This window comes from Apodemus sylvaticus, chromosome 3 (assembly GCF_947179515.1).
Source record: "Apodemus sylvaticus chromosome 3, mApoSyl1.1, whole genome shotgun sequence".
Lineage (NCBI taxonomy): Eukaryota > Metazoa > Chordata > Mammalia > Rodentia > Muridae > Apodemus > Apodemus sylvaticus.
This window is the reverse complement of record NC_067474.1, coordinates 8484204-8510631: the sequence shown is the minus strand read 5'-3', so window position 1 is coordinate 8510631 and position 26428 is coordinate 8484204. Positions and strand designations below refer to the sequence as shown.

Below are 26428 nucleotides of genomic sequence, written 5' to 3'. Positions count from 1 at the left end.
CTTTAGAAACCCAGAGGCAGAGAAGAAAGCAGGCAAGTTTGTTTTTCCAGAACAAATGGGGCGGTTTGGGGTCCTGGTGGAAGCAACGCTGACAGCTGGCTCCGTGTAGGACACTAAGGGCTTTAACACGGTTCATTCAAGACTGTTTAGTCTGGGGGCCGAGGGTTCATTCATCAGCTCCGGTGTCATCGAGGCAGTTCTGATTCTCAATGATTTCATTGTCATCTGGATGTGCCTGCCACAAACGGGATAGAACTGAGAGCAGTTACTGCAGGGTCACTAAAAAGCCAGTCCCCTTCATTCATGCTCCTTAATGGAATTAGCAGTGAGGGACGGGGCGGGGCGGGGCGGGGGTTGGGGGTTGGGGGTGGGGAGGTGATGGTGGGGGAACGGACTGACGGACACCTAGCCAGTGCTAGGGTGCTTAGTACATGACGCTTGGCTCAGTCCGGCCAACTGCTTCCTGCTGGCTCTTGCAGAACTGGCAGTGCATCGAGGACACCTCCGGCAAGCTTCGAATCCACAAGTGTAAAGGGCCCGGCGAGCTGCTCACCGTCCGTCAGAACAAGCGCAACCTCTACAATCGCGGCTTGCATGACAAAGAGTGCCATTGTAGGGACTCCGGCTATCGCTCCAGCAGAAACCAGAGGAAGAATCAAAGGCAATTCCTGAGGAATCAGGGAACACCAAGTAAGCTAAACCTTGCGACCTCCCACAGCGGCAGGCGGATCCCTTTTGAAGACAACCTCCCCCACAGTACACACACAAAGTAGATATAATCGGTGCTTAGATTTCAGGATTAAAGCAAAAATCATTGCTCTGTTTAAAGTAAGATAGCAAAGATCGGTTAGAAATTTTACTTTGCAAGCATTTTCACTTAGCGTAAATTAAAAATACATTTAGTGACTTCCTAGGATCAGGGCATCCACACACATGAAAGGTCTTCAGCGGTATTCCATGGGGTCAGTGGGGAGGTTTAGGTCCATTTTGACTTTACTTTCATGGTAATGTTCTGATGTGCCTGCCTTAAGTTGCTTTAAAAGTTAAATTTCAGGCATCAGTTCCTGTGTGTTTAACCTTAGAGGAAAGATATGAGCAGCTTTTGAATGCATATTTTTCATGTTTTAGACTGTGTGTATCTTTAAATGTTGTATCTTTAAATGTTTAAATGTTTAAAATGTGTATCTTTAAATGTTGTCACATCTTGCTGCGTTGCAGTATCAAATTAGTCTAACTCAGTACAGCATATACTTACTGTCTACAACTTCTTTAGTAAAAACTCAGGTAACTGTGATTGACACATAGACTATAGAAAACAGGAGGAACAACTACTGAAGAATGGTAGTCTACTGCCACCTGGTGGCATGTTTGAGAAGTGGCTCAAATCTGTGCCTTTTCTGTGTGAGGATAAGGTCTGTTTAAACTTTATCCAAGAATTGAACACAAATCATTTAAGAGAATCAGAGTTCCTTAAAGCAGTCATTTTTGTGATGGACAGAATGGACTTGAGGATCTTGAATTTCTTATCTGTATCTTTGTTTTGTTTTGTTTTGTTTTGTTTTTTGGATTTGGTTTTTTCGAGACAGGGTTTCTCTGTATAGCCCTGGCTGTCCTAGAACTCACTCTGTAGACCAGGCTGGCCTCGAACTCAGAAACCCACCTGCCTCTGCCTCCCAGAGTGCTGGGATTAAAGGCGTGCGCCACCGCCCAGCCCTTATCTGTATCTAAGTCTTCACCGGTCTCCACAAATTCTTAAAGTGGTTTATAACCATACCATAGAGTTACAGGATTGTCTTCCCTCCTGGAAAGAAATTTCACATTTAAACCACACCAGAAAATCAAAGCTAGGTTAATAAGGTCTCCTGATACAAATATCCCACTTAGCAGCAGGAACACTCTCCCCTACCAGAAAGTTTTCAAACTGCGTCCTAAAACAGGAGCAGGTTTCCTCTTTTCCTGAGGTGATGGATGGTGGAGCAAGTGCCATCTGTCATGGAGTCTCGACCTCACCTGGAAACTAGGGGTCCTGTAGGGAGCAAACTCCCCACAGTTGTGATCTCCTCATCTCTGTGACTCTTCGTCATGACTTAGGAAGCTGGAGAGAAAATTCCAGAGGAATGTGCCTGTCAGAGCCCACGTGTGTAAGCAGAGGTCAGAGTGTGTACATTAAGAGCCTTACCCAGGGCCCAGTGAACATTAGGCAACATCCCACAGTCGCCGGTGTGCGGTGGCCTTGCTATTAGTCTCAAGTGTTTAAAACAATACACGGCTGATGCAGACTTTCACAAAATTAATCGTTTTAGAATGCTGCCCTGTAGTGGTGTAAATGTGAGGTGTTTAGAGTGGTCCTCCTTTTGGAAAATCTGTGCAAAGCAGTGGTGAGACAGAGACTGGTCCAGGCTCTAGGACCCAGGGCGCCCCAGCTCTAAGAAAGGCTGACGACTCAAGGCTTCAGTTCCCTTCTGCAGAAAGGATGATAGAACAATTCACGTTTGATAGCTCCTAAGATTGTTTGTTTTTCAGCGTAAGGACCATTATGACAATACTTAAGATTATGGATTCAAGTATACAAAGGACAGCTGAATCTAAGGAAAAGATGGTCATTATAAATAACAGGGACTATATAGTTCTATACTAACTGTCTTCGCCATTCATGTTGAAAACTAAATGTGGCAGTTTATAGCCTGCTAGCACCCTTGGCAAAGGAAGGGCCTGAGGTCAGAGAAGTGTAGCGTCTATCACAGGACATACCAGGACAAGAGCATGCTTTTTGCTGCTGTGATTTCAGGAGCTACCCAGGACCAAGGTGCCCTGTGGCTACATAGCCCACACTGTGTGTCCTTCTCAAACATTCCACGGTGACCACTGATAGAGTTCTCCCTCCCACTCACCTCTGCTCATCTGTGGTAATGACTTTCCCTCTCATTCCAGAGTATAAGCCCAGATTTGTGCACACCCGGCAGACTCGGTCCCTGAGCGTTGAATTTGAAGGTGAAATCTATGACATCAATCTGGAAGAAGAAGAATTGCAAGTGTTACCGCCGAGGAGCATTGCTAAGCGCCATGATGAGGGCCACCAGGGCTTCGGAGGCCACCAGGCTGCTGCTGGTGACATCAGGAATGAGATGCTGGCAGACAGCAACAATGCTGTGGGGTTACCCGCCACTGTCCGGGTGACACACAAGTGAGTTTCCTCATGTAGTTCCCAGGATGGAGGGCAACATTACATCCCATACAAGCACCATTGCACTTTGCAAAACGAAATAGTATCACTCAGCAATGCAGCCCCCAAAGGCTTACGCACACAACAAGGGGCACAACAAGGCAAGGAGGAGCTAGAACCATCAGCGACCTGGACATGTGCTTTGGGTTCTGTTTCATATGATGGCTAAATAGCTGGGAACCCAGACAGAGCAATTCTGTCATTTCTCAACTTAGTAGGCATACGTGGAATTTCCATCCACAAGTCATTACCTACAGAAGTGTCTGCAAATAGATGGAAACAATTCTGGGCACTCTTCCATGATCCGTGGTCTTCCAGACTTAGAACATTACAGAATCAGGCCTCAGAATTAAAGAAGCACACCTTAAAGAAAGAACAGTGGATCCCAAAGAATCTTCTAGAAAATGATTGTGGATCCGGAATGGATATGTAAGATAAGGAAAATCTGGTGTGCTTCAGGAAGAAAGGGTTTCAGAAATCAGACAGGAGACAGACACCAATCTCCATAGGTTAGTAGACTCACACAGCTTCCCAGTGCTTCCTCAAGTTTATCTACTCTTTTCAAAAATTTTATTAGATCTTCACTTCACCCCCAGTGTCAATGTCATCAGCCGTGGAGAGGCGTGAGTGCACCCAGGTTTAGGTTTGTTAGTTGCATGCCCATACCCGCCCTCTTTCTATCATGGGACTATTACTTTGTTGCAAAACTTAATGGTGGGAAGAGAAAGAGCTGGTTTTCAGAATGTCTGCCTAGTGTCCAAGAAGCCAGGACTAAGGGCTGCAAAGTTACCTCAGAGATCAAGACCACTGGCTGTTCTTCTAGAAGCACCAGGTTTCAGCACTGGCACCCACACAGAGGTTTACAACTGTCTGCAACCCGTGTCAGGAGCTGCAGCTCCCATGTCTGAATTCCACAGATCCCACATGCACCCGATGCACAGGCATACATGCAGATAAAATACCCATGCACATAAGGAGAAATAAATAAGCCCTGGAATCTGGAGTTGATCCCAGCACCATTTAAACTAGACATCATCGACTGCATCTATGATCCCAGCTCCTGACGGGCAGCTGGATTGGAAGTTCAAGTTGTGCCTGGCATGCACAGAAAGAAAAATATGGAGAATCTGAAGGTCTAGTGCAGACCAGTGTGCAGTGCTTGTCTAGCCAAAGACCCAGGTTAGAGCCTCAGCACAGCCAAACAGAAGGAAAACATCAGATTATTAGTGCACTCTTTGAGGCTTTTTTTTTCTTTTCTTTTAAACAAAATGATGGAATGATGCGTTTCTTCCAAGAAGCCATTTTGAATTGTGACTTTGAAAATGCATACACATGTACACACACACGGGTGCACACAACCATGCACTCTTAATTGTTTCTGGGTGCACTTGCTGGCACTTTAAAGGCTTAGTTTGGGGAGTGGATCCTGTTCAAGGGACGATGAATGTGAAAACGTGCAGTAAGGCGTTCCTGGGGATCATCTTGTCACAAAGCACCCTGTCCCTTGTCCAGCCAGTGGCCAGGACCTGTCCTCATTTATCCTTGTGAGGGAATCGGCCCTCAGCTCGGTGGTTCTGTCTACAGGAAGAGGGGGAGAGTACGGTGTGCTCCTTGTTCTCTCTGGTGTTTGTTTGTTTGTTTGTTGATATTAAAACACACGCCTGTTTATCTGGGTCCTCTTTGATTCTGTAGATGTTTTATTCTTCCAAATGACACAATCCATTGTGAGAGGGAGCTGTACCAGTCGGCCAGAGCGTGGAAGGACCATAAGGCCTACATCGATAAAGAGGTCAGCCTCGGGGCTGGGGAGAGAGCGCGTGGTGATGGAGAGCTTGGTAGGCAACGGGGTTGCATTCCTGCACCACAGACATACAAACAAACAGAAAGCGGTCCACACGGCGTGTGCTCAGCTCCGTAACCCTACTGTGACTGGGCATGCCACCTGTCCACATCCTCGTTTTTGTAATTGCCTAAAAACTAGAAAATCCACCAAGAGATTTAATCTTCCTCCAGTAACGTAGTGACAGCCCTACTGAAAGCAAGCGTGGGAAAGGGACGGATGAACCTGATAGTCTTTTGCATGTTTTTTGAGAAAATCATAAAGAGGTATCTGTTAATGTCTCTGGCACACTTGGAATATAGAAGTAAACGTGTCTGTTTTATGATTCGCTCTTTCCAGCTGTTCTGGGAATAGTCATAATTACAGAACACAGCCAACGAGGTGGAGAACAGTCTGTAAACAAAAATCCTGATCTTAAAAGTTTGTATGATTATGTGTTTTCCAGATCGAAGTTCTACAAGATAAAATCAAGAATTTAAGGGAAGTGAGGGGACACCTGAAGAAAAGGAAGCCTGAGGAGTGTAGCTGTGGTGAGCAGAGGTGAGCATGCGTCCCGGGGTGCCGACTAACACAGCAGAGGTGAGCGTGAGTCCTGGGGCGCCTCCTAACACAGCAGAGGTGAGCATGTGTTCCGGGGTGCCAACTAACACAGCAGAGGTGAGCATGTGTCCCGGGGGCACCTCCTGACACAGCAGAGGTGAGTGTGTGTCCCCAGGGCTCCTCCTGACACAGCAGAGGTGAATGTGCGTCCCCGGGGCACCTCCTAACACAGCAGAGGTGAGTGTGCGTCCCCGGGGCACCTCCTAACCCAGCAGAGGTGAGCATGTGTGCCAGGGCTCCTCCTAACACAGCAGAGGTGAGTGTGCGTCCCCGGGGCACCTCCTAACCCAGCAGAGGTGAGCATGTGTGCCAGGGCTCCTCCTAACACAGCAGAGGTGAGCGTGCGTCCCGGTGCCTCCTGACACAAACAGGAGAGAGGAGCGGGAGAGAGGAGCTGGTGGCCATCTCCTGCTTCATTAATGCTGTGTGAAGGCATTGCCATGAGACATATTGGCGTCACACACTTAAGTCAAATTAAACGTGGCATCCACTTAAGCAAGTGGTACAAACCAGCCCCACTGAAATAATGGCAAAAGAATAACTTCCTGCCATGCATGTGAGTGAGTGTGTCTGTGTGAGTGTGAGCACATTTGTGTATGTGTATCAAGGAAGTGTGGGTATTTGTGTGTGAATGTGGGTGTTTGTGAGTGTGTTTCTGTGTGGTGTGTGTGTGTATGTGGTGTGTGTGTATGTTTGTGTGAGTGTGTGGTGTGTATGAGTGTGGTGTGTGTATGTGGTGTGTGTATGTGTGTGTGTGTGTTATGAACCATTTAACCAAATGAGAGGTTGCATTTATTGGACTCATGTCTAACCCTCTGGCCTGCAGCTATTACAACAAAGAGAAAAGTGTCAACCGACAAGAGAAGCTAAAGAGTCACCTTCACCCCTTCAAGTAAGTGACTTCCTGTTTGTGCACTGGGGCTGGGGCTGTCCCTGGTGACAGGAGGGATTCCACTCAAAATGGTCTGTGATGGGAATCGGCAGAGAGTAACAGACCCCTGACTAAATTGGGGTGTTCAGCAGAATGCCTTGTGGTAGTGCTGGCCTCTCAAGATGGAAGGAAGCACGTGGATATTTAAACAGTAGCAAAAGTTGTACATGCGAGAGATTTTGTATCTGAATATCAATGACTTTTAAACTATGTGGAAAACCAAAAACCCCTGCCGGGCTCAGGGAATGGGAAGGAAGTGCAGGCTCTGAGAGGTGGAGGACGAGGGGAGGATGCTGGGACATCACGTCCCCCTTTGAACGTGACACTGCTAGTAAGCTTGGGAGCTCATAGCAGTGGTGATCACAGGCACAAGATCGAGCCAGCCAGAAACTCTGGTGAGGGTGGAGCTCATGAGCCCCGCCCCCCGCACCCCGAGACACACACACACACACACACACTAACCAAGAAGCTATTGCAGTTGGTAACTGTGGGAGGCCAGAGGCTCATTCCTCTTTAGGGCTGGACCACTGGGAAACTCCCCACGTGGCAGCACTAGACTCAGTGGGTTATTAAAGAAAAAGAAAAGGACGTGAGGATGTGCAGACGGAGATCTGGGGTGGGCGTGGGGAGTGAAAGGGGCAATCAGGGGTGGGTGTGGGGAGTGAAAGGGGCAATCAGGGGTGGGTGTGGGAAGTGAAGGGGGCCTGCGGGGGTGGGCGTGGGGAGTGAAGGGGGCATGCGGGGTGGCGTGGGGCGCCGGCTATATTTGAAGCCCTCTGTGGAAGGCAGAGGTCACCGAGTTCATGTGTCTGTGCAACGCTCAGAACAACGATCCCACTTTTTATGAAGTACTTTCTGGTCATCAAAAAACGTTCCTTGTCTCGCTCTAGGGAGGCTGCTGCCCAGGAGGTGGGCAGCAAACTGCAGCTCTTCAAGGAGCATCGTCGGAGGAAGAAGGAGAGGAAGGAGAAGAAACGCCAGAGAAAGGGAGAGGAGTGTAGCCTGCCCGGCCTCACCTGCTTCTCCCATGACAACAACCACTGGCAGACGGCCCCGTTCTGGAACCGTAAGTCTCCCAGGGTGCATCGCAGGTGGAGAACCCCACAGATAAACCAGTCATTCCGGGGGAACCGAGGGGAAAACTGCCACATTCTGTGCCCAATCATTTTGCTAGGAAAAAATTACTTGTCTTTAGAAACTTTGGAGGCTTTGTTTGTTTTGTTATTTTGTCTGTGTTTTTAATTTTTGTTTGATTTTTTTTTAAATTACTTATTTTATGTACACTTATTTTACTTATTACTATGAGTACACTGTAGCTATCTTCAGACACACCAAAAGAGGGCATCATGAGCCAGCATATGGTTGCTGGGATTTGAACTCAGGACCTCTAGAAGAGCAGTCCGTGTTCTGAAGCACTGAGCCATCTCTCCAGCCCTTCGTTCTGATTTTAAAAGATATGGTCTCTGTATGTATCCTAGAGGCTGGCCTAGAACTGCAGAGCCCACGCCGGTTTCCTGTTTGCAGGCCTCCTGCCTCAGTCTTCCAAATGCTGGGGTGTCAGGCATATGGGCTTTTCTTCCTAGAACATTGGTATTTTTTTTTAAGATACCAAGTCTCTCCTTGAGGTTTCACACAGAGGCTTCCTGAGGCACATAACAGGTGTTTTTAACTGCTAAAGCATGTCTTCAGCCCCTTTAAAACGTTTATTATGTGCCCATAAGTTACACAAATGAACACATTGACCTTATTCAATTAAGCTCCTCTTAAACTATTACACTAACTTGACCTTTGTACTATAAAAAAACTTAACATAACTGATAACAGTAAAACCTTCTTAAGAGTCCTTTTCATTTTAATCTTTGGGGGGTCACAAAATGAGTGGTTCCTTTTTATAAATCTCAGTCCTGCTGCCTATAATGCTGGGCAGCAAAGGATGCTTTTCTTTTGCTGCAAGAATGTAATGGTTCTTTAAGTGAATGGCTCGGTGGTCAGATGTTGATTCAGAGGTGGTATCATTAGTACGCTGAGACAATGGCGATCTTTAGTTATTAATACCTTCATTAACTAAACAGTCATTTATTAAAATTACACTGTTAAATTTCTAACATCCTTGGGATTTATCAATTATTTGTGCAGAACCATCAGAAGTTATTATACTCATATAGTTTGTGAAACAGGTTCAAAACCCATTTAAATTATTGATTTGGTAAATTTCCACATAAGTTAAAAGCATTTGGTTGCCTGGATTTTAATACGTAGGCATGAACTAATGTTCACATCGAAAGAATATAAATTATGAATGATGTACTGAGAGCAACTTCTATGGAAAAAAATCAAGCAAACAAGAATATTCTCCACATCCCAGCTAGTCTTTTGTAACAATGTTTCTGGACTGGAGTCGAGGTGAGTGGGCAGAAGGCAGAACACAGGGGCCTCTAGATCAACAAGACCACTCTCTGTATGCCGTCATGGCTGGCACAGGGCGTTGTCCAGGCTCGCCTGGCACTCAGGAGGATCTGAGGCACACCTGGGCCCCATGGCCCAAGTCCAGATGTTGAGGGCGAGGCCGCAGCCCTTAGCAGTGGGTTATGGAGAAGAATTCACTTTCCTTTCAGCTTTTAACTGCTCAAAAAATCTGGTCTGTTAAGGTATTTGAAAATGTGATCCCTTCTCCACTGAAAGATTGATCGATCCGCTTTAGTTTGGGGACCAGATCTAGTGTGTGTAATATGGCAAAGGTCAGCAGTCTCAGTGCTCCCATCAGCTCCGTCCCCTATTGCCTGTCGTCAGCTACATGATGCTGGTCCTTAGGTTCCCATCTTCATGTGGGTATGGGTACAATAATGTGTCTGACAGTTCTTTGGGAACTAAATGAGGTAAGAAAGTTAGCTAGGGGGCTGGAGAGATGGCTCAGCGGTTAAGAGCATTGACTGCTTATCCAGAGGTCCTGAGTTCAAATCCCAGCAACCACATGGTGGCTCACAACCATCTGTAACGGGCATCTGATGCCTTCTTCTGGTGTGTCTGAAGACAGTGACAGTGTACTCACATACATTAAATAAATAAATCTTAAAAAAAAAAAAAAAGAAAAGAAAGTTAGCTAGGGAGCTGTCTTAGTCAGGGCTTCTATTCCTGCACAAACGTCATGACCAAGAAGCAAGTTGGGGAGGAAAGGATTTATTCAGCTTACACTCTGCATTGCTGTTCATCACAAAAGGAAGTTCCAGGAAGCTTGGAACTCAAGCAGGTCAGGACGCAGGAGCTGATACAGAGCCCATGGGGGAATGTTACTGGCTTGCTTCCCCTGGCTTGCTCAGCCTGCTTTCTTATAGAACCCATGACTACCAGCCCAGGGTGGTACCACCCACAGTGAGCTGGGCCCCATCAGTCATTAACCAAGAAAATGCCCCACAGCTGGATCTCATAGAGGCACTTCCCCAACTGAAGATCCTTTCTCTATGATAATTCTAGCCTGTGTCAAGTTGACACACAAAACCAGCCAGTACAGGAGCCTATATGCAAAAGTTGTTGACAGTCAAATCTCACTGCATATAAAATTCTGTGGAGAGGTCTTGAGGAAATTCAACCAGTTCAGTGTTTGCCAGATAAGCATGAAGACCTGAATTCCCCACCAGGACCCACATGAAATGCTAGGCTAGGCAAACATGGCTGCAATGGCATTGCTGGGAGATAGAAACAGACAGCTTTGTGGGGACTGTGGCCAGCCAGTGCAGACTGCTTAGGGAGTTCTAGACCAAAGAGAGATCCTGTGTCACCTGAGGAATGACACTCAAAGTTGTCCTCTGTGCTCTACATGTATACACATGTGTGCTTGTGCATACATATGTAGAATCTTGTGTGTAGTGTGTGGAAGCAACATCTGCCCATAAAAAGCTGATGTCCAGTAAACTGAGGCAGGATGACTGGGCGGAACATCCAGATAGAGAAAGGAGTGCGGGGAGATCGTCAGGTGGGAAGATTTGTCACCTGTCTCTGAGAAGGCACACGTGAAGCTGAGAGGAGGTAACCAGCCCTGCGGCACACATAAAGTAGAATACACCGCTGTATAAGCTGTGAACTAGTCGGGAAACAAGCCTGAGGTCATGGCCCAGGCTCTTATTAACAAGTATTAAGTCTCAGAGTTGTTATCTGAGAATTGGGGTGAGGTAGAGAAAGCTACATACATGCATGCATATCTACATGCATGCATGCTCCTGTACACACAAGAACAGTGCTGGAGAGGGCCCATCAAGCTGGGCTCCCCTCCCCCATCTAAGACTGTCCCTCCATATGCGGTTGTAACACTGACAGTGTGACCCTGAGACAAAGCAAAGGCATTAATTTATGCTGCTTTAGGAAACAGCCGTGTTTTCCTCTTCCAGAAAAGATAAAGATAATCACAAATAGAATCTCTAGTACTCTTCTCCCAATACTCCAGCCACTTGTCCAGTTTTGGAGGCCACTACCTTCAAGAGTGAGGGAAGGTAACCTACTTGATTTACTGAAACTCACCTTGGTCTTCAGCCTGTGTGATCCCTTGCATTCTCAGATTTCATAGCCAGTTTGCATGAAGGAAAGGAGGTACTTGTCTTTGACAGCCAATCACAGAACTTAGAAGACAGAAGCCACAATGCTTGGAGAGAAGTCTTGACATAGCCAGCTTGTGAGGCCTCTCACTCTTTCCTTTGTGCTATTCTTTGCTTTTCTCCAACAGTGGGATCTTTCTGTGCATGCACAAGTTCTAACAACAATACCTACTGGTGTTTGCGTACAGTCAACGAGACGCACAATTTTCTGTTTTGTGAGTTTGCTACTGGCTTTCTGGAATATTTTGACATGAATACGGATCCTTATCAGGTAAGACAATATTTTTTTCATTTGATGAGGGTGGTTGGGAGCGAGATAACCAGACAAACCAGACACGTGCTGAAGTCCACTGTCCTGCCTTCTTTATCCACAGCTCACAAATACAGTACACACGGTAGAACGGGGCATCTTAAATCAGCTGCATATACAGCTAATGGAGCTCCGAAGCTGCCAAGGGTATAAACAGTGCAACCCAAGACCCAGGAGCCTGGACATTGGTATGAAAAAATGTTACTTCCATTTAGAAAATTCTTTGTATTATCAATATGTCTCCATTTGAAGCATTTCCATGTATAAGCATATAGTTTAAGGTATTTGGACTATATGCTTATGACAAACTCTGTAAAACTCTGTAAACAGATTCAAACATAATTTGATCTCTAAGTCTCTCCCTCTGGGCACAGTCACGGGGAACTGAAATTATTGACAGACTGAGTGTTTTCCTCCAATGTCTTGCATGTGTCTGTGTATTCTATCAGAAAGTCTCATGGGTTTTGGCAGAAGCATCTATGAGAATGTGGGGTTGAGGCTTTGATGATCCCTTGTCCTTGCCCTGAACAGTCCTGAGGACAGCAGAAGCTCTTCTGCTCACAGTTACGTGGTAGAAACATCGTGTCCTGCTTCTGCCTGCCTTCATCGGTACCCTCCACCCTCATCTCTATACCTGCCCAAGACAAGGGACATCTATCTCTTTTGCCACTATAGCCCATTTGAAAATAGAAAATATTTAGAAAGCTCATTAACTTGGAGTCTGAATTGGCTCTGGGAAGATGTTCTGGCCTGTTGTGCTGTGTGTGCCTGACATCTTTCTCCTTGGGATTATAGTGATGTGGTTCTTTGAACTGTTTGCTCAACCCGTGCCTTGCTAAGGAAAAAGGTTGTAGCCTGTATCATTTCTATAGAAATGTAAATGTCAGCAATTCACAGAAAGGGAGAAAGAAAAAGAACTGGAGATGGCCCTGACATCCCTACAGGATGATAAGCCAAAGTCACTGGCATTGGAAAACAGTTTCCAGGAGCCTCATACCCTGTGACACTTCTTACTGTGCATAGCTAAGGTTGCCCTCTGACTTACTGTGTGGCCTAGTGTGGCCAATCTCTCAAATGCTGAGATTATAGGTATAAGTCACAACGCCTGACACACATGCAAGAACCCTGCCCCTGCCCCCATGCTGGTTTTAACTATGTGCACAGCTCTGTGTCTGTATCCAGGTTTGTGCACATGCTTGCTGTACCAGAAGAGCCCGGATAGAGTGTCATCATCCCCTAGAGCTGGAGTTACAGGCAACTGCAAGCCACCTGATGTGGTGCAAGAAAGCAAACTCTTGTCCCCTGGAAGAGCACTGTACACTCTTAACCAATGAACCATTCCCCCCCATCCAGATGGGGAAAAAAACCCACATTCAGTGCACTCGGGTCTCACCCCATGCCCTGTGCAGAGCCAGCCTCCCTGGCAATCAAACCAACAGCCCTTGGGTTATGGTATTTTTCGCTGGCTATGTTTTTTGTTGCTATGATAAAACACCATGACCAGAAGCCATTTAAAGAAAAAAGGAGTTTGTTTTCATTCACCGTTCCAAGAGGGTAAGAGGCCATCATTATAGGGAAACGTGTAGGCAAATGGTAGGCAAGGTGGCTGGGGTAGGAAACTGAACCGAAAGCAAATAACAGAGAGACCAGCAAGTGAGGTTGTAAATGCTCAGCACCCCCCCACACACACACACACCAGTGACACCCACAAAGGTCCCATACCTCCCCAAATTGCTTATCCCACTGGGGTCCAAGCGTTGAAACATCTGAATTGATGAGGGGTCACAGACTTGAAGGGAGAAGTGAGGTTCTTCTCCCAAAAAGATCAACCTACTTGCTGGTCATTCCCGCCTCTGTAGGATCCCAGATTAAGCAGTGGGTGTCCCAGAGGGTCCCATGGGAATCGCACCTCGAGTCCTCATTAAATTAATTAATTGCCTGGGAAAATTAGCCAGGCAAGAAGCAGGCCTGCCGAGTGCTATTTTGACTGCTTTCCTTGTTCACCTTAAAGCTTCGGAAATATCCTGCTTTTATATTGACTTTTCCCAGAAATCAAAGAAAGAAAACCAGAGATGAACGCGCGCGGGGTGGGGTGGGGTGGGGAGCCACCTTGTGAAGACCTGGGATCTGCCCCCAAACTAGTAGAGGCCCTAGAAATATTACACTCTGCTCTCACTCTCCCAAACAAGATGGCTTCTTACCCCATCAGAGATGACTTAACAGCTCCACTGTGAGAATGTGATAGGATCCTCAATGGGCAAGTGACAGGCCGGGTCAGGCCACCTTACTGCCGTGCACTTTAAAATTTTACTTAGAATTACATGAGCTTCTGGAAACATGAGCTTGTCTGCTTTCTCATTGTAATCCACTTTTTTTCTTTTTGCACATTTTGTTTTTTACCTTAAGCCTTTTTATTCTCACAACAGTCCTTCTGAGAGTAATAGATAAGACATCTCCGACGGATTTCAATGCTGCCTGTATCTAACACACCTGCTTCTTTCTAGGATTTAGATGTATTCGTGGAAACTGCATAGTGAAAGTTCTGTGAGTTCTAAAGCTAACCAATTCCTCTTGTATTTTCCTATGTCAGGAACTAAGGAAGGAGGAAACTATGACCCACACAGGTATTCACACGTTTTTTTCTATTTTCTGCAGCTCCTTTCCCATAATTGCATGATATATCATTTCAACTAGTTTCTGTTTCTTACCATCTTGCACAGAGCATAGGTCGTGGTGCATGTGTGTTCTAACAGTGCTCTCCTCCCCACCGAGCCCCTGGCCCCAGGCCCAGCATTCATCTGTCAATCAGTGCAGTCGCACCTACAAGATGCCTCTGAGCATGGGCTCTGCTGTGCATGCCATGCCTGTTTGCTTGTCGATTGATGCTTTAAAGCAAGGGATGCATGACGGAAAGGGGGCGCGGCCTCTGGGGTGGCGATGATTTTCCTTCATTTTGTTTACACTGTTGGGCAGAAAGGCTGCATGGGAGTAAGATTATTTTTTTTCCACCTAAGAAGATTGCTAATACTTTTTAAGGGGACTAAGGGAAATTTTGAGAGCACGCTGAGGCCTAGGTCAGAGGGAATAAAGAATTTCTGGGTGAACAGTCATTAGTCAACTTTGGTGGCAAAAGCAGTTTTCATAAGGAGAGCTCAGAGGGGTGAGGGGCACAGAGAGAGGGTCTCAGGGGTTAGGCACGGGTGTTCCAGGTCAGATCGGAAGTTGCAAGAATACACCGGAACAGAGTCCCGACACACTTCATACATAGCCCTCATCTTGATATCTTCACCCTCATCTTTCTCTCCTACATGGAGGAGGCCATACACCTGGAGGCTTGTCCACTGATTGTCCAGAAGTGTCCACCATTGCTGTTTTCCTACCCTGAGCCTCAGCTTCTGAGGCTATCTGAAATGTGTCAGTTTGGGGATGGGCGGGAAGGTTGGTGCTGTGCCCACTATCGGTGCCAAAGGGACATTGATGCTTTAGTGTGTCCAAACTCCAGACACTTAAGTTGCCACTTCCTACCAAAACAGTGTGAATTATTTGGCACTATCCACACTGATACCTCCTCAGAGAAACAAAAGAAGGAAAAGAAAAACATGGCATGGTGTAGAGGCGGATGGAGGAATGACCAGAAAATGGCACCTGCATCCTGGCTTTGTTCTCTGTCTCTGCCTGATGCTACTTGGCATCTCTGAAGCAATGAGCTGCTTCTAAAGGGAAGCATGTGGTATGGTGACCTGGGAGGTTGGTGGAGGAGGTGAGAGGCAGATCAGGGTACCTTGCAATGCCAATATTCTTGTGTCAAAGGCATATACTCTGACTGATGCAGTATGAGTAAGGATCAGCAGTTCTGGCAGGGTGGTTGTTTTTCCTTTGGTACATGAACATCACCTCTGCTGCCATGCTATGATGTCTAAGAAGAGGCCTTAGCAACCTGGCTAAGAGCCCAGTGACTGCGGGACCTCAGAGCAGTTCACGGCAGTTTACAGTGCATGTTGTCTGCCTGGCCTTCTTCACTGACCCTTCTAGGCCATGACTGCAGTAAGATCCACCCTTGGCCACAGTCCTCTGTCCACACTGGGTCTGATTCCTCTTCCTCCAGAGCTATAGCTAGTGGTGAAGATGGTTGTTGGCATAGTTACTCATCTCCATGGTAATGCCGGGCTGCCTACAGCTCTAATCCCAGTCTTGCTGTGTGTGTGCTTGCTGTGTAACAAGCTCCAGGAAGTGACCCCACTTGTTGGTAAACAGAACACAGGACGCAGAGCAACTTGCATGAAGGAAGCAGTCTGTGAGAGGGAACAGTGTACTGAATTCAGTCTTAAACATAAACTAATGTATTTTGCAAATGTCATTTGGGAAAGATGGTGACTCGGCTTGAAACCAAGGTGTACTTTGGAAATTCTCTTAACAGTTTCATGACCTTCTTGTTTCCAAGGTGGAGTGAGACTTATCTGTAACTTGAAATCCTTTACATTTATTCTAGAGATTTGCTTTTCAGAACAAAGCCAGCCATATATTTGCTCTCCAAATAAATAGTCCAATAGAAAAGTCTGGTTTTGTGAGCTGAGAAGTACCAAAGGCCAGGCCAGGATGATTAGTATCCCTTGCCCAAACTGACCTTGAACTCATTAACCAGTGATCCCAGAAGACAACCTTGCATTTCTGATCCTCTCATTTCTTCTTCTAAGTGCTAAGATTATGGGCATAACCCACCACACCCTGTTTATATGATGCTGGAGATTGAACCTGGGGCTCCTGTGTCTGCTAGGCAAGAACTCCATCAACCAGGATACATAACCACCCTAATGTCTAGTAATTTTTAATGTTCTGTCTTCATATAATTTGGCATTTACAGAAAGGCTATTGGAATAGCTCCAAGGCATTTCACCATTGGCCTTTTGTCTCTCACTTCCTCTTTCTCATATAACACAGTTTCTACTCCAGTTCTGAGTCACTTGCAGTCATCATATCCATTTATAGAAATGTTTTACTATGTACTTCCCAAGAACATCCTTGCACGTGACTGTGGCACACTACCTAAAATCAGGCCATCAGTATCAGCCAGTGCCGTTATCCAATCCACATTAGGTGGCCACATGTTGCCCAATGTTCCAATAAGGTCATGTATATAGTGTTTTGTTTCTGGTCCCGGATTCAATCCAGAATCGTACATCTTATAAATTGTCACCTCTCAACTTTTCATCATTGGTCATGACATTCCATAGGCCACTAGCCAGTTGACTTATAAAATGCCTTGCGACTAAATATTAGTCCTGAGTTCTCACAACAGCACAGGAGTTGTCTATCTGGGACAGGTCTATTATAAAACCAGTGTTCTCTGTACCTTGGGATATCTGGATCCTTGTGTCTTGGCTGATGTGTTGTTTGCTAGGCTAGCCCTCTATGCAGCTGCTATGCAGTCAGCCTACTAGGCCTACTAGGTTTCGCTGGCAGTTGTGATTTTTTTGTTTTTTTTGTTTTGTTTTGTTTTTTTGCCTGATTGTGCTTGTTTGATTTGTCTGGTGTTGGACTGGGCACTCTGTTGCTCAGCTCCACTCCAACCTCAGTTATTCATTATTAATGTGATGGCTGCAGATGGATTTTTCCCCAGCTTTGCCACTCATCATTCAGAAGCAGCCATTTCTGGGTACCAGTTTTGTTGTGTTGTTTTTTGTTTTGTTTGTTTGTTTTTTGAGAGATCTGTAAAGTGGACACAAAGTCTGAACTTGAAACATGCACAATAGCTACAGAGCTGTCCGTGTATCAGGTCCATCCCTTTACCTGTGTAAAATGTTTCCTGAGTGGACTAATTCTTCCAGTGTGATTTCACTTTGTCCTTGATCCTAACAAGGTGCTTTTAGGGTATTTCATTGAGAGAAAGATAAACTCTGAAACCAAGTTGTGTGGACCATGTTCATACTAATGAAGCTGCCAGTTGTGTAGACCATTGTCATGCTAAGGAAATCTTCATGCTGAGGAAACAGCCATCGATTTTTTTTTTGTTGTTGTTAGTGCTGTTGCTGTTACTGAGAATTGAAACTGTCAAACTACGCCTATGAGATGCTCAGATAATTTTCTCTACAGATATATGAATATGTTACATTATATTAATAGATCTGCTTAAAAAATAAGATAATGTAGAAAATTTTATTTAAACTTATATCCGTTTGACTTACAAAACAATGAGACTCAAACTGTGGTGTATTTGTTTGTCTAGCAATTACTGGGGTTACCCCTGGTCTATTTTTCTAGCTGCTGGCCTGGCTACTTCTCCAGCTGTTTACCCCATATCCTTGTTCTTTGAATCCTCCTGTGTTATTTCTGTGCCAGCAGGCTGCTGTCCTGGCAGAGTATCACTTGGGCACATGTTGCTTTGTCATGTGTTCTCCTTCTCTGAGCTTCTTCTCTCTCTTCTCCATTTGTTCCTTCCTCACCATCCCTGCCTGAAACCCCAGCCAGGTAACTGAGAACCTGCCTACCTCTAACTGCTCCAGTAACTGGCTGCACCCATTTTTATTTAACCAATAGTTTTTAAATTCAGGAGCAAGGTTTGCGCAAAAAAAAAAAAAGCTGGCATATGTGGAAATTCTCTTGTCTTAGGGCTACTAGATCTTGTAATACAGAATTTAACATTTCATTACATAGCAACAGACCAAATCCCACCAAGACAAACGTTTTATTTCCAGTCTAAATTCTTTTGGGTCTCCCTGCGTGCTTTTTTAATATAACACGGAACTCTTTTCTCTAGCAGTTATAAGGGACTTACATTTACGAGCTCTGTCTACCAGCAGTCTTCCTTCTGCTGGTGCCAGCATGACTCTCCATATAGGGCTTTAGTTCCTTAGGGTTATTATAGCAATTTACTGCACTTCTGCAAACAATGTGCAATTGTTCTCTTAGTTTAGAGAAGTTTCTAGAGATAAGAACTCTAAAATGACTCTTCCTGGTCTCAGATTAGGGTGTCTAGGTTTGCATTTATTCAGGGCTTCAGAGACCTCTGTTTGTTTCTCCTTTCTGGATTTTTCTCACATTTGCGAGAAAATGATTAATTAATAATTTAAATAAACATTTAACTGGGGTTGGCTTACAGGAGGTTCAGTCCATTATCATCAAGGAAGGAGCATGGCAGTGTCCAGGCAGGCACGACATGGGAGGAGTTGAGAGTTCTACGTCTTGTTCCAAAGGCAAACAGGAGAAGACTGGCTCCCACATGACTAGGAGGGTCTCAAAGCCCAACCCGCACAGTGACAAATCTCACCCTGGAAATCTGGGCATGGCGAGAACCAAATGGAAATCATTTCAGCATCTTTGCTCATTGTTAGAATGGCAGTCCCTCTTAAGAGCTGAAAGTATTTCACCCTGGAGAGAAATGCTGGTCAATTCTCCAGCTTTTAGCTGTCTTCATTCCCGTCTTGACTAAGGAGCCCATTACAGACTGTTCATGAACCCCCGAAATTCAGACACTGAACCAGCCCCACCATGAGGAAATAAGGAAGTATGCCTTTCTGGAAAACTATGAGCTCACGAGGGCAGAGCCTTTATGGATGAATTACTGTCTTTGTAGCAGATTCCAGGAGCGGAGGCAATGTCTCAGACAGTAAACCACTTACTGCTCAAACATGAAGACCCAGATTTGTCTCCCGCACAAAAAAGCGTGGAGTTGTAGTCTCAGAGCTGGAGAAGTAGAGACAGGAGAATGGTCTCTGGGGCTCATTAACCATCTAGTCTACCAAACTGGTAAAAGAAAGACACTGCATCAAAAGATAAGGTAGGGTGGGGCATGACAGTTCATGTCTTGAATCCCAGCACCTGGGAAGCAGAGACAGGTGGATCTTGGTGAGTTCAAGGCCAATCCGGTCTACATAGAGAGTTTCAGGCTAGTCAGGGCAGCAAGTGAGACTTTGCCTAAAAAAACTGATTTCCATTTATAGTTTAAAAAACACTAATAATACTTGAAAAGTTGGGATAGAAGGATTCTGTCAGATAGAACTAAATTTCCTCAATCTGAGACCCACATCAGCACACACCCTCACACACATCTATGCTTATCCACAGTTCGAACATTTCTGAAGTGACGTCCCTCCTCCCAGCCTACAAACACAGTTTAGCACACTGTGTTTGTGATTTTATGTGTATTCTCCCAGTGAAACTCTTGATTTTATTTGCTCCCTATTGTGTCCTCATTTCTCTGCCCATTGCATCCCTCCCAGCCAACCCCCTGGCATCCAGCTGAGAGAAGTCTTCGCTCTTCCATGTTTTGTGATTGGACGATGACCACTGTCTCTTCACAGGCCCAGGGTGACTACGAGCTTGTCCTCTACATGGCAATATTGAGAAGTCCTGTGGTGCCTTCTGGACTGGGGGCTAGCAGTAAATCTTTATGTCACTGGGGGTATACCTTTAGGATACGGGTGTACACTATATCTGATATATATCACAAATATATATATACGATATATATTTTATACACACACACACACACACACGCACGTGCATGCACACGCATGCACTGTGGTGGTTTGAATATGCTTGGCCCAGGGAGTGCCATTATCAGGAGGTGTGGCCTTGATGGAGGAAGTTTGTCCTTTCTGGTTTAAGTGATGACTATTCCTTGTCTGCTTCCTCATCTTTGAAGCCAGCAACATGTCTGTTCTTCCTCTCTGCCTCCATCCCTCTCCTGTGCATCCCACAGTTACATCTCCTGCTCTGGTTATCCTGCCTCTCCGCCTCCCTCTCCTTCCCAAAGGACCCGAACATTGTGCTGCTGAGACACATGACTTGGCCACACTTGCAAGATCCCTTTTGCTTCCTAAAGCAATGCCCACAGCTTCTGCAGATTTGGATGTGGACATCTCTGAGGGCGAAGGAAACCACTGTTCTGCCATAGTCTACTCTGTGTGAAACTTGCTTCACTAAATCTTTCCTCTTCCTTTCTGTTTCCTACAACAGTTTGGAGAGCATCAGGGCTGTAGGTGGGCAGCATCTTCCCGAGAAACCACATGGACCAGATGCTTCCTCCCTGAGTGGCTTTTAATAACTTCTTTGGTGGAAATGACTCTGTTTCAGCTCTCTCTCCTGCCAGACCAGCTTCAGCACACTGCTTCCTGAGCATTCGCATCTGGAGGGCCTGGATAAGAGAAGGCTGAGGTGACCCAAGGAACTGCACAGTTACCCCGGCATCCTCCCTGCTCGCTCTTCTTTAGATAGCCTGGAGGCCACCCAGTGAAGACCCTCTTTTGGCCTCCTGTGCTGGAGGTGGCAGAGGCATTAACTTCTCAAGTCCTGTGGAATCAGGACTCTGAGCCTGGACTCCAGAACCAGTTTCAGGACAGCTAGTGCTACACAGAGAAACTCTAAATTGAAAAACAAGGTTTTGTTTCATTCTTGAAAAATAAAACAAAGAAAGAAGGAAGGAAGGAAGGAAGGAAGGAAGGAAGGAAGGAAGGAAGGAAGGAAGGAAGGAAGGAAGGAAGGAAGGGAAAGAAAGGAGGGAGGGAGGGAGGGAGGGAGGGAGGGAGGGAGGGAGAGAGAGAGAGAGAGAGAGAGAGAGAGAGAGAGAGAGAGAGAGAGAGAGAGAGAGAGAGAGAGAGAGAGAGAGAGACTGCTTGTCCTAAGAAGCAGAAAGTTTCCCTGGCTATGAGATTATATAACTCACCAGTACAGTGTTTTCTCTTTCAACCCTTTGATAGTTTGAACATTTCATGTACCTGTCGGACTAGAAGCTCAGTCCCAAGGGTCTGTTTCTTCCAGCCCCAGGAGACACCTTGAACCCTGTGTAGAGTCCATCTGCCACCTGTGCACAGGCCTTCTTGCCCTGGGGACATCCTCCCTGTGACCATCTTTACCTCCCTGGCTGTCCTATAGGACAGCTCTCGTCAGCTTTGCATGACAAGAAAGATCTAAGAACGGTACATCGTCACACTAACACAACCCCTGTCCTGTCCTGTCCACTCGTGTCGTGCACATAGCTTGTCCCTCAAGGTCTGTTAGCAACTCCAACGATGCTCCAGTAAGCCCCTTGCTTATTCTGACTTCTGTGCTGTCTTCTTCATGAAGATGCTTGCTTCCCTCCCCCATCTGATACTTGACAAAGCTTTCATTCCTTTCAAATGGCTGCCCTTGCTTCCCCGTGGTTTCAAACTGTTTTCCTACAGTCTTGAGACCTGAAGGGGAGTTTGGCTGGCTGTGGGATTCTTGCTACCAACTTGATATTCTTACTGCAGACGCTTTCAGGCCATCAATGCCTGGTCACCCAGTATGGCCGCTCTGTGGGTTTGGTCAGTTTGTGGTCAATTTTTTTTTGGGGGGGGGGTGGCATTTTCATCGGAATATTTATTTAAAGTTCTTGTTTCATATCTTCTTTCAGAGTAATTTTGTGTAGAAGTAGTTTGCTTTATCTCACTAATTTGGAGATTTTATAAGATTCCTGGGTTGGTGGGGAGACTATATTTCCTGCTAGGATAGCACAATGTAATCTTGTGGTTGAGTTACTGAAGGCTAGGGTTGGGGAAAGTCATGGGCCCTCCCATTCACCTCAACTGCCTTCTCTTTTACTTCTCTCTGCCTCTCTCACCCACGTCCTGGAAATATCCTCCTCCTTTTCTTGTTTCCTTTCTGCCTGGAACGTCTTTACAGGGGCTGCCAGCTTGAATCCCTTCCAGAATCCTCCCGTGCTGTCAGAGCCATGACTCACTGGGACTGTGGACAGTGTCTCCTGCACAGGGTGGCATTTCTTCCCAGGCCACTTCAAATCAGCCTTAGCTTTGTCTCCACTTCTGTTCCCTACATTTTCCCCAAGGCTGGTACAAAAGTGTGGCTCACAGCTCTGCCGGGGTCTGGAATCTAGTCTTTGTTCTAGCTTATAGGTGACCCAACGATCACAGACATCTCTCACAGTTTCATCTAAGGGGTGGCTGTTATATAGTTTTATCTATGTGCTGCATATCTTTATGAGGAATTCATCTCACTACTCTAGGATCCCCTTTTCTAAATTTCTTCTGAGCCCAGTGTTGTATTGTCAGAAAGAAAGCTGGTGTGCTCTGTGCACATGTAAAATCCGCAGGTTCATGCACACGAAGAAGCTTGTCCGTGCAGGACCACGCACATGAAGTAGATTGCATTCCTGAGCAGCTCACCTGCGGAGCTTGAGGTCTGCTTTTGTACTGAGTACCAAGAAATACAGAATAAAGATACTTCAGTGAGAATTTGCCTATTAAGTTAAAATATTGTACAGTCTATCTGTTACCTCGAACCTGATGCGTATGAATGGTACAAATGCATGTGAACAGTCCTGTGGCTGTTCTCACACGAAGCAGCTGAGTGAGCCCAGTGAGCACGCTGTCCCTACAGTGGGCAGAACAGTGTGATTCCCGTTTCCACCCACACCACACTACGCTCTGTGCAGCCAAAGGTGGCCTTGAGTTTCTCATTCTCCTGCCTCCGCCCGCTGAGTACTATGATTGTAGATGTGTAGCTGGCTTTACATGCTCTAGGCATCAAACCCAGGCTTTTGTGCATGCTGTGCAACACTTCACCAACTGACCTACATCCCTGGTCTCCCCCACTTTGGATTTCCATTGTCCTTCTGTCACCTTCATATGCAAAAATCACTCAACAGTCAAACACTAGGAGAGAATACTTTCCATTATTACATTTCAATTTAATTTATAGAATAGCTACATGGCTCATGCTGGTTGAGTCAAAAATGTTTTGTTGCACTAACGAGGTCCTTTGGTTTCTCTTCTCACAGAGGACAATTATGGGATGGATGGGAAGGTTAGTCACTCCAGTGTCGCTTCAGACACCAACTGGCAAGGCCTGGAGGAGTTATCCGGTGCGAACGACATCGATGAGTACAGATCTAACCCTAGACTGAGTCTGGAGGACTGGAGTAGTTACCTGAGTGCTGTCCACAGAGTCTTTGCACTGCTGAACAGTCACCGTGATCCAAACAAAGCAAACAGGACTCCAACTGCACAAAGTGGTGGCTTCCCGGTCACCTCTGCTGCGCTCCTGGTGCCAGCAGAGATGGCTTCTGCAGAGTCAGGTGAAGACCCAAGTCATGTGGTTGGGGAAACACCTCCTTTGCCCTTGCCAGCCAATCTCCAAACCCTGCATCTGAACAGACCAACGTTAAGTCCAGAGAGAAAACTTGAATGGAATAACGACATTCCAGAAGTGAAGCATTTGAATTCTGAACACTGGAGAAAAACTGAGAAGCAGCTAGGATGGGAGGAGGGGCATCATCCTGAAGGTGACATCAGTGGCAACAGTATGACAGAGCTGCTGCTCCAGTCTCCTCTCGGCCAGCAGCCTACCAGTCAGCACCAACAAAAGCGTTCCCAGGGTGTGGAGGCAGAGGAGGATGCTTTTGAAGATCAGTTGCGTCCTCTCATCCACTCTGACAGAACTCCGGTTCATCCGGTGTTCAACGTGTCCCGAGTGGAGCAGCCTCTTCACTCCAGCTACAGGGAGAGAATGTTGACGGAGATGGAGGGGAGTGGTACAAAGGACTGGGTACCAAATCTCGAAGGCAGTGCCTCCTCCTCTCGTCACCTCTGCTTAGATTAAATGTTGCCTAGCATAATATTTCTTTCCACGTTTTCATTAGTAAACTAGTGGTGGCAATCGTGACTCCCAACCTTCTGAGCTCCCTGGGTGCACATGCACAGTAGACATTCATGTGCACATGTGTGGGTGATGCTCGCACACAGACTAGTGTAATTCAAGATTTTAGCAAGAAGGGAGAAGTGGGGGCACATTTTCTGTTTTCATGCTTTGTTTTTGGTACTAAAACAGTGTTACCTTTTGAATATTGTAGAGACATGAGTATATAAAGTCTATCCAGTCAAAATGGCTAGAATTGTGCCTTTGTAAGTTTTAAAAGCTTGATGCCCTTGGTGAATCTGTCAACCTATCTTCCCTGCCTGCATAATGAAGTTTGAATTTGTTTCTAACCACTGGAATTTTTCAACATCATCATCTTTGGTTCAATGATTTTGCACTTTGAGTTTGGAATACTGTGTCTGCTTGGTTCGTAGTGTTATTATGCTTCTTTTAAACAGGCTTATCAGAGTCACACACTTTGTGACTAGGAAGGACAAAGGAATAGACCCCCGGCAAGAACACACAGTATGGATCACATATTGTTTAACGTACGCTTTTCCCAGAAAACATTGTGTGTATTTTACCTCGACGTGCTAAACTTGATTAGCAGAAAGGCATGGCTCACAATTTTGGTGGTAAAACAATAAATCCTGAGGGAATAAGCAATAAATAAAACAAGAATGACCTGTTCTCTTTGTGCTTACTAGATAGATGTTCACACTGCTAACACTCAGTTGCCCTCCTGAAAGAAGGAACAGGACAAAGACCCTTTTATTTCAATCTTCCTTTTTTTTTTCTTGGTTTCATCAATGAGCTTAAGCATTGGAAAAGTACATGTAGTTTTATCTTTCTATAAGACAATTTTGATAAACTAAAATCACAAATGCTGTAAAGTTGAAGTGCACCAGAACAGAGGCTAACTTCACAAACATTGTGTCACGTGAATATTTTTAAAACTTTCGCCAAGCTCTGGTTTTCTAAAAGACATAATTCAAAACTGCTTTTGAAAATCTGTATTCTTGAAATCCCTGTTTCTGTTGGACTTTTAGAGACCAGTCAAAGGATTACCTCATTGAGACTTTTCAGTGTCTTCTTCAACTTCACAAGGTCTTGCTCTTGTTGTTTAGCCTGACAATGGCTTTGTTTTTCCTTCTAGATAATTCAAACATGTAGATATGTTATATTTTTCCTTAAGTGTTTAAAGTAAACACTTTTCAAGAAAACTTAATGTGATATAGTTGAGTCCTTACTGATTTTAAGTCTTTATCATAGAGTCTGTACATATGTTAAGTCTAACTAGCCATTGTCAGATGTGTATGTCATCTGCTGAATGACAGAGTAAACATATTTATGGTCCTGACTGATGTGCTTTGTGAAGAGATTAAGGTATTAGGAAGTGTACTATGCTCTTTTTCAATCCTATGTGATACTCTGTGATACTTTTTATAAAACAATTCTGGCTTCAGGAAAGTCTAGAAGCAACATTTCTGGAAATAAAAAGTGTTAAAACTTTTTACCGGTTTCAGAGAAATGAACTTAAGCCAGCTTTTGGGGGTCACACACTACTTCCAAGTTAGCTGGGGTCCAATTCTCACCTTACACTACCAAGTGGTAAACGTACTTGTCAAACTGCCCCCAGAATCCACATATTGTGGACCATCCCCTGGTTAGTACTTTTCTGAATTTGCCTCATTGCAATCCCAGAGGAAAAGACAGGGCATCTCTATACACAGCCAGAGAAAGCTGCAAAAGTCTCAAAGTTCCATCTTCACCATGGTGAAAACACTGAAAGCTTCACCCATGAACAGCACCGTAGAGTTTAGAGGGAATTACGAGCTTCGAGGAAAACCTGACCGCCCACATGTTTGGTACTGACAAACCCCAAGTCCCTTTGTGAAAAAATCTCTTGAAATGGGCCTTATACAAGAAATTAAGAGTATGTGAAAGGTCTAGATTAGAGGTTAAAAAAAAAAAGAAAGGAGAAAATAGCGAATGATTCAAAGACTTGTACATTGGTCTTTGAGGAATCCACAAAGAACACCATCAACAGCAAGCAAGTTTTGAGGGCCTCGGGTTCAGAATGCATCTTTGGTCCATGCTTCTTTTTTTTTTAACAGCGCAAGTATTTTGTGTATGTGAAAGGGAGTCAGTGTGTGTGTTTCCACGCATGCGTGCGTGCCCTGGTCAGATCTCCCTCTTCTCCACTTTTCCTCAGTGACCTTCTGGGCCTCAGTGCTCGTTGTTCTGCCTTCCCGTCAACATCTTTTTAAAATTTTCCACATATGACAGACAATCTTCTTCCTTTCCCGTAACACGTTCCCAGTTC

The 26428-nt window shown here is 45.4% G+C and overlaps 1 protein-coding gene across 4 annotated transcripts in view; it reads left to right on the top strand.

The window, feature by feature from the left end:
- Sulf1 (sulfatase 1) overlaps positions 1-24792 on the top strand; it is a 158016-nt gene extending 133224 nt beyond the window's left edge. For 2 of the 4 annotated variants that reach the window (XM_052175946.1, XM_052175947.1), the window contains exons 13-21: positions 480-690; positions 2932-3184; positions 4916-5012; positions 5509-5603; positions 6490-6555; positions 7485-7660; positions 11309-11451; positions 11555-11678; positions 23246-24792. In XM_052175946.1, the coding sequence (XP_052031906.1) occupies positions 480-690; positions 2932-3184; positions 4916-5012; positions 5509-5603; positions 6490-6555; positions 7485-7660; positions 11309-11451; positions 11555-11678; positions 23246-24066 (1986 nt within the window). In that variant the 3' untranslated portion in view covers positions 24067-24792. Of the gene's footprint in view, positions 1-479; positions 691-2931; positions 3185-4915; positions 5013-5508; positions 5604-6489; positions 6556-7484; positions 7661-11308; positions 11452-11554; positions 11679-14080; positions 14185-23245 lie in introns of those variants that run through there. The other 2 variants (XM_052175949.1, XM_052175948.1) reach the window with 2 other exon arrangements.
- The last annotated feature ends 1636 nt before the right edge of the window (positions 24793-26428 follow it).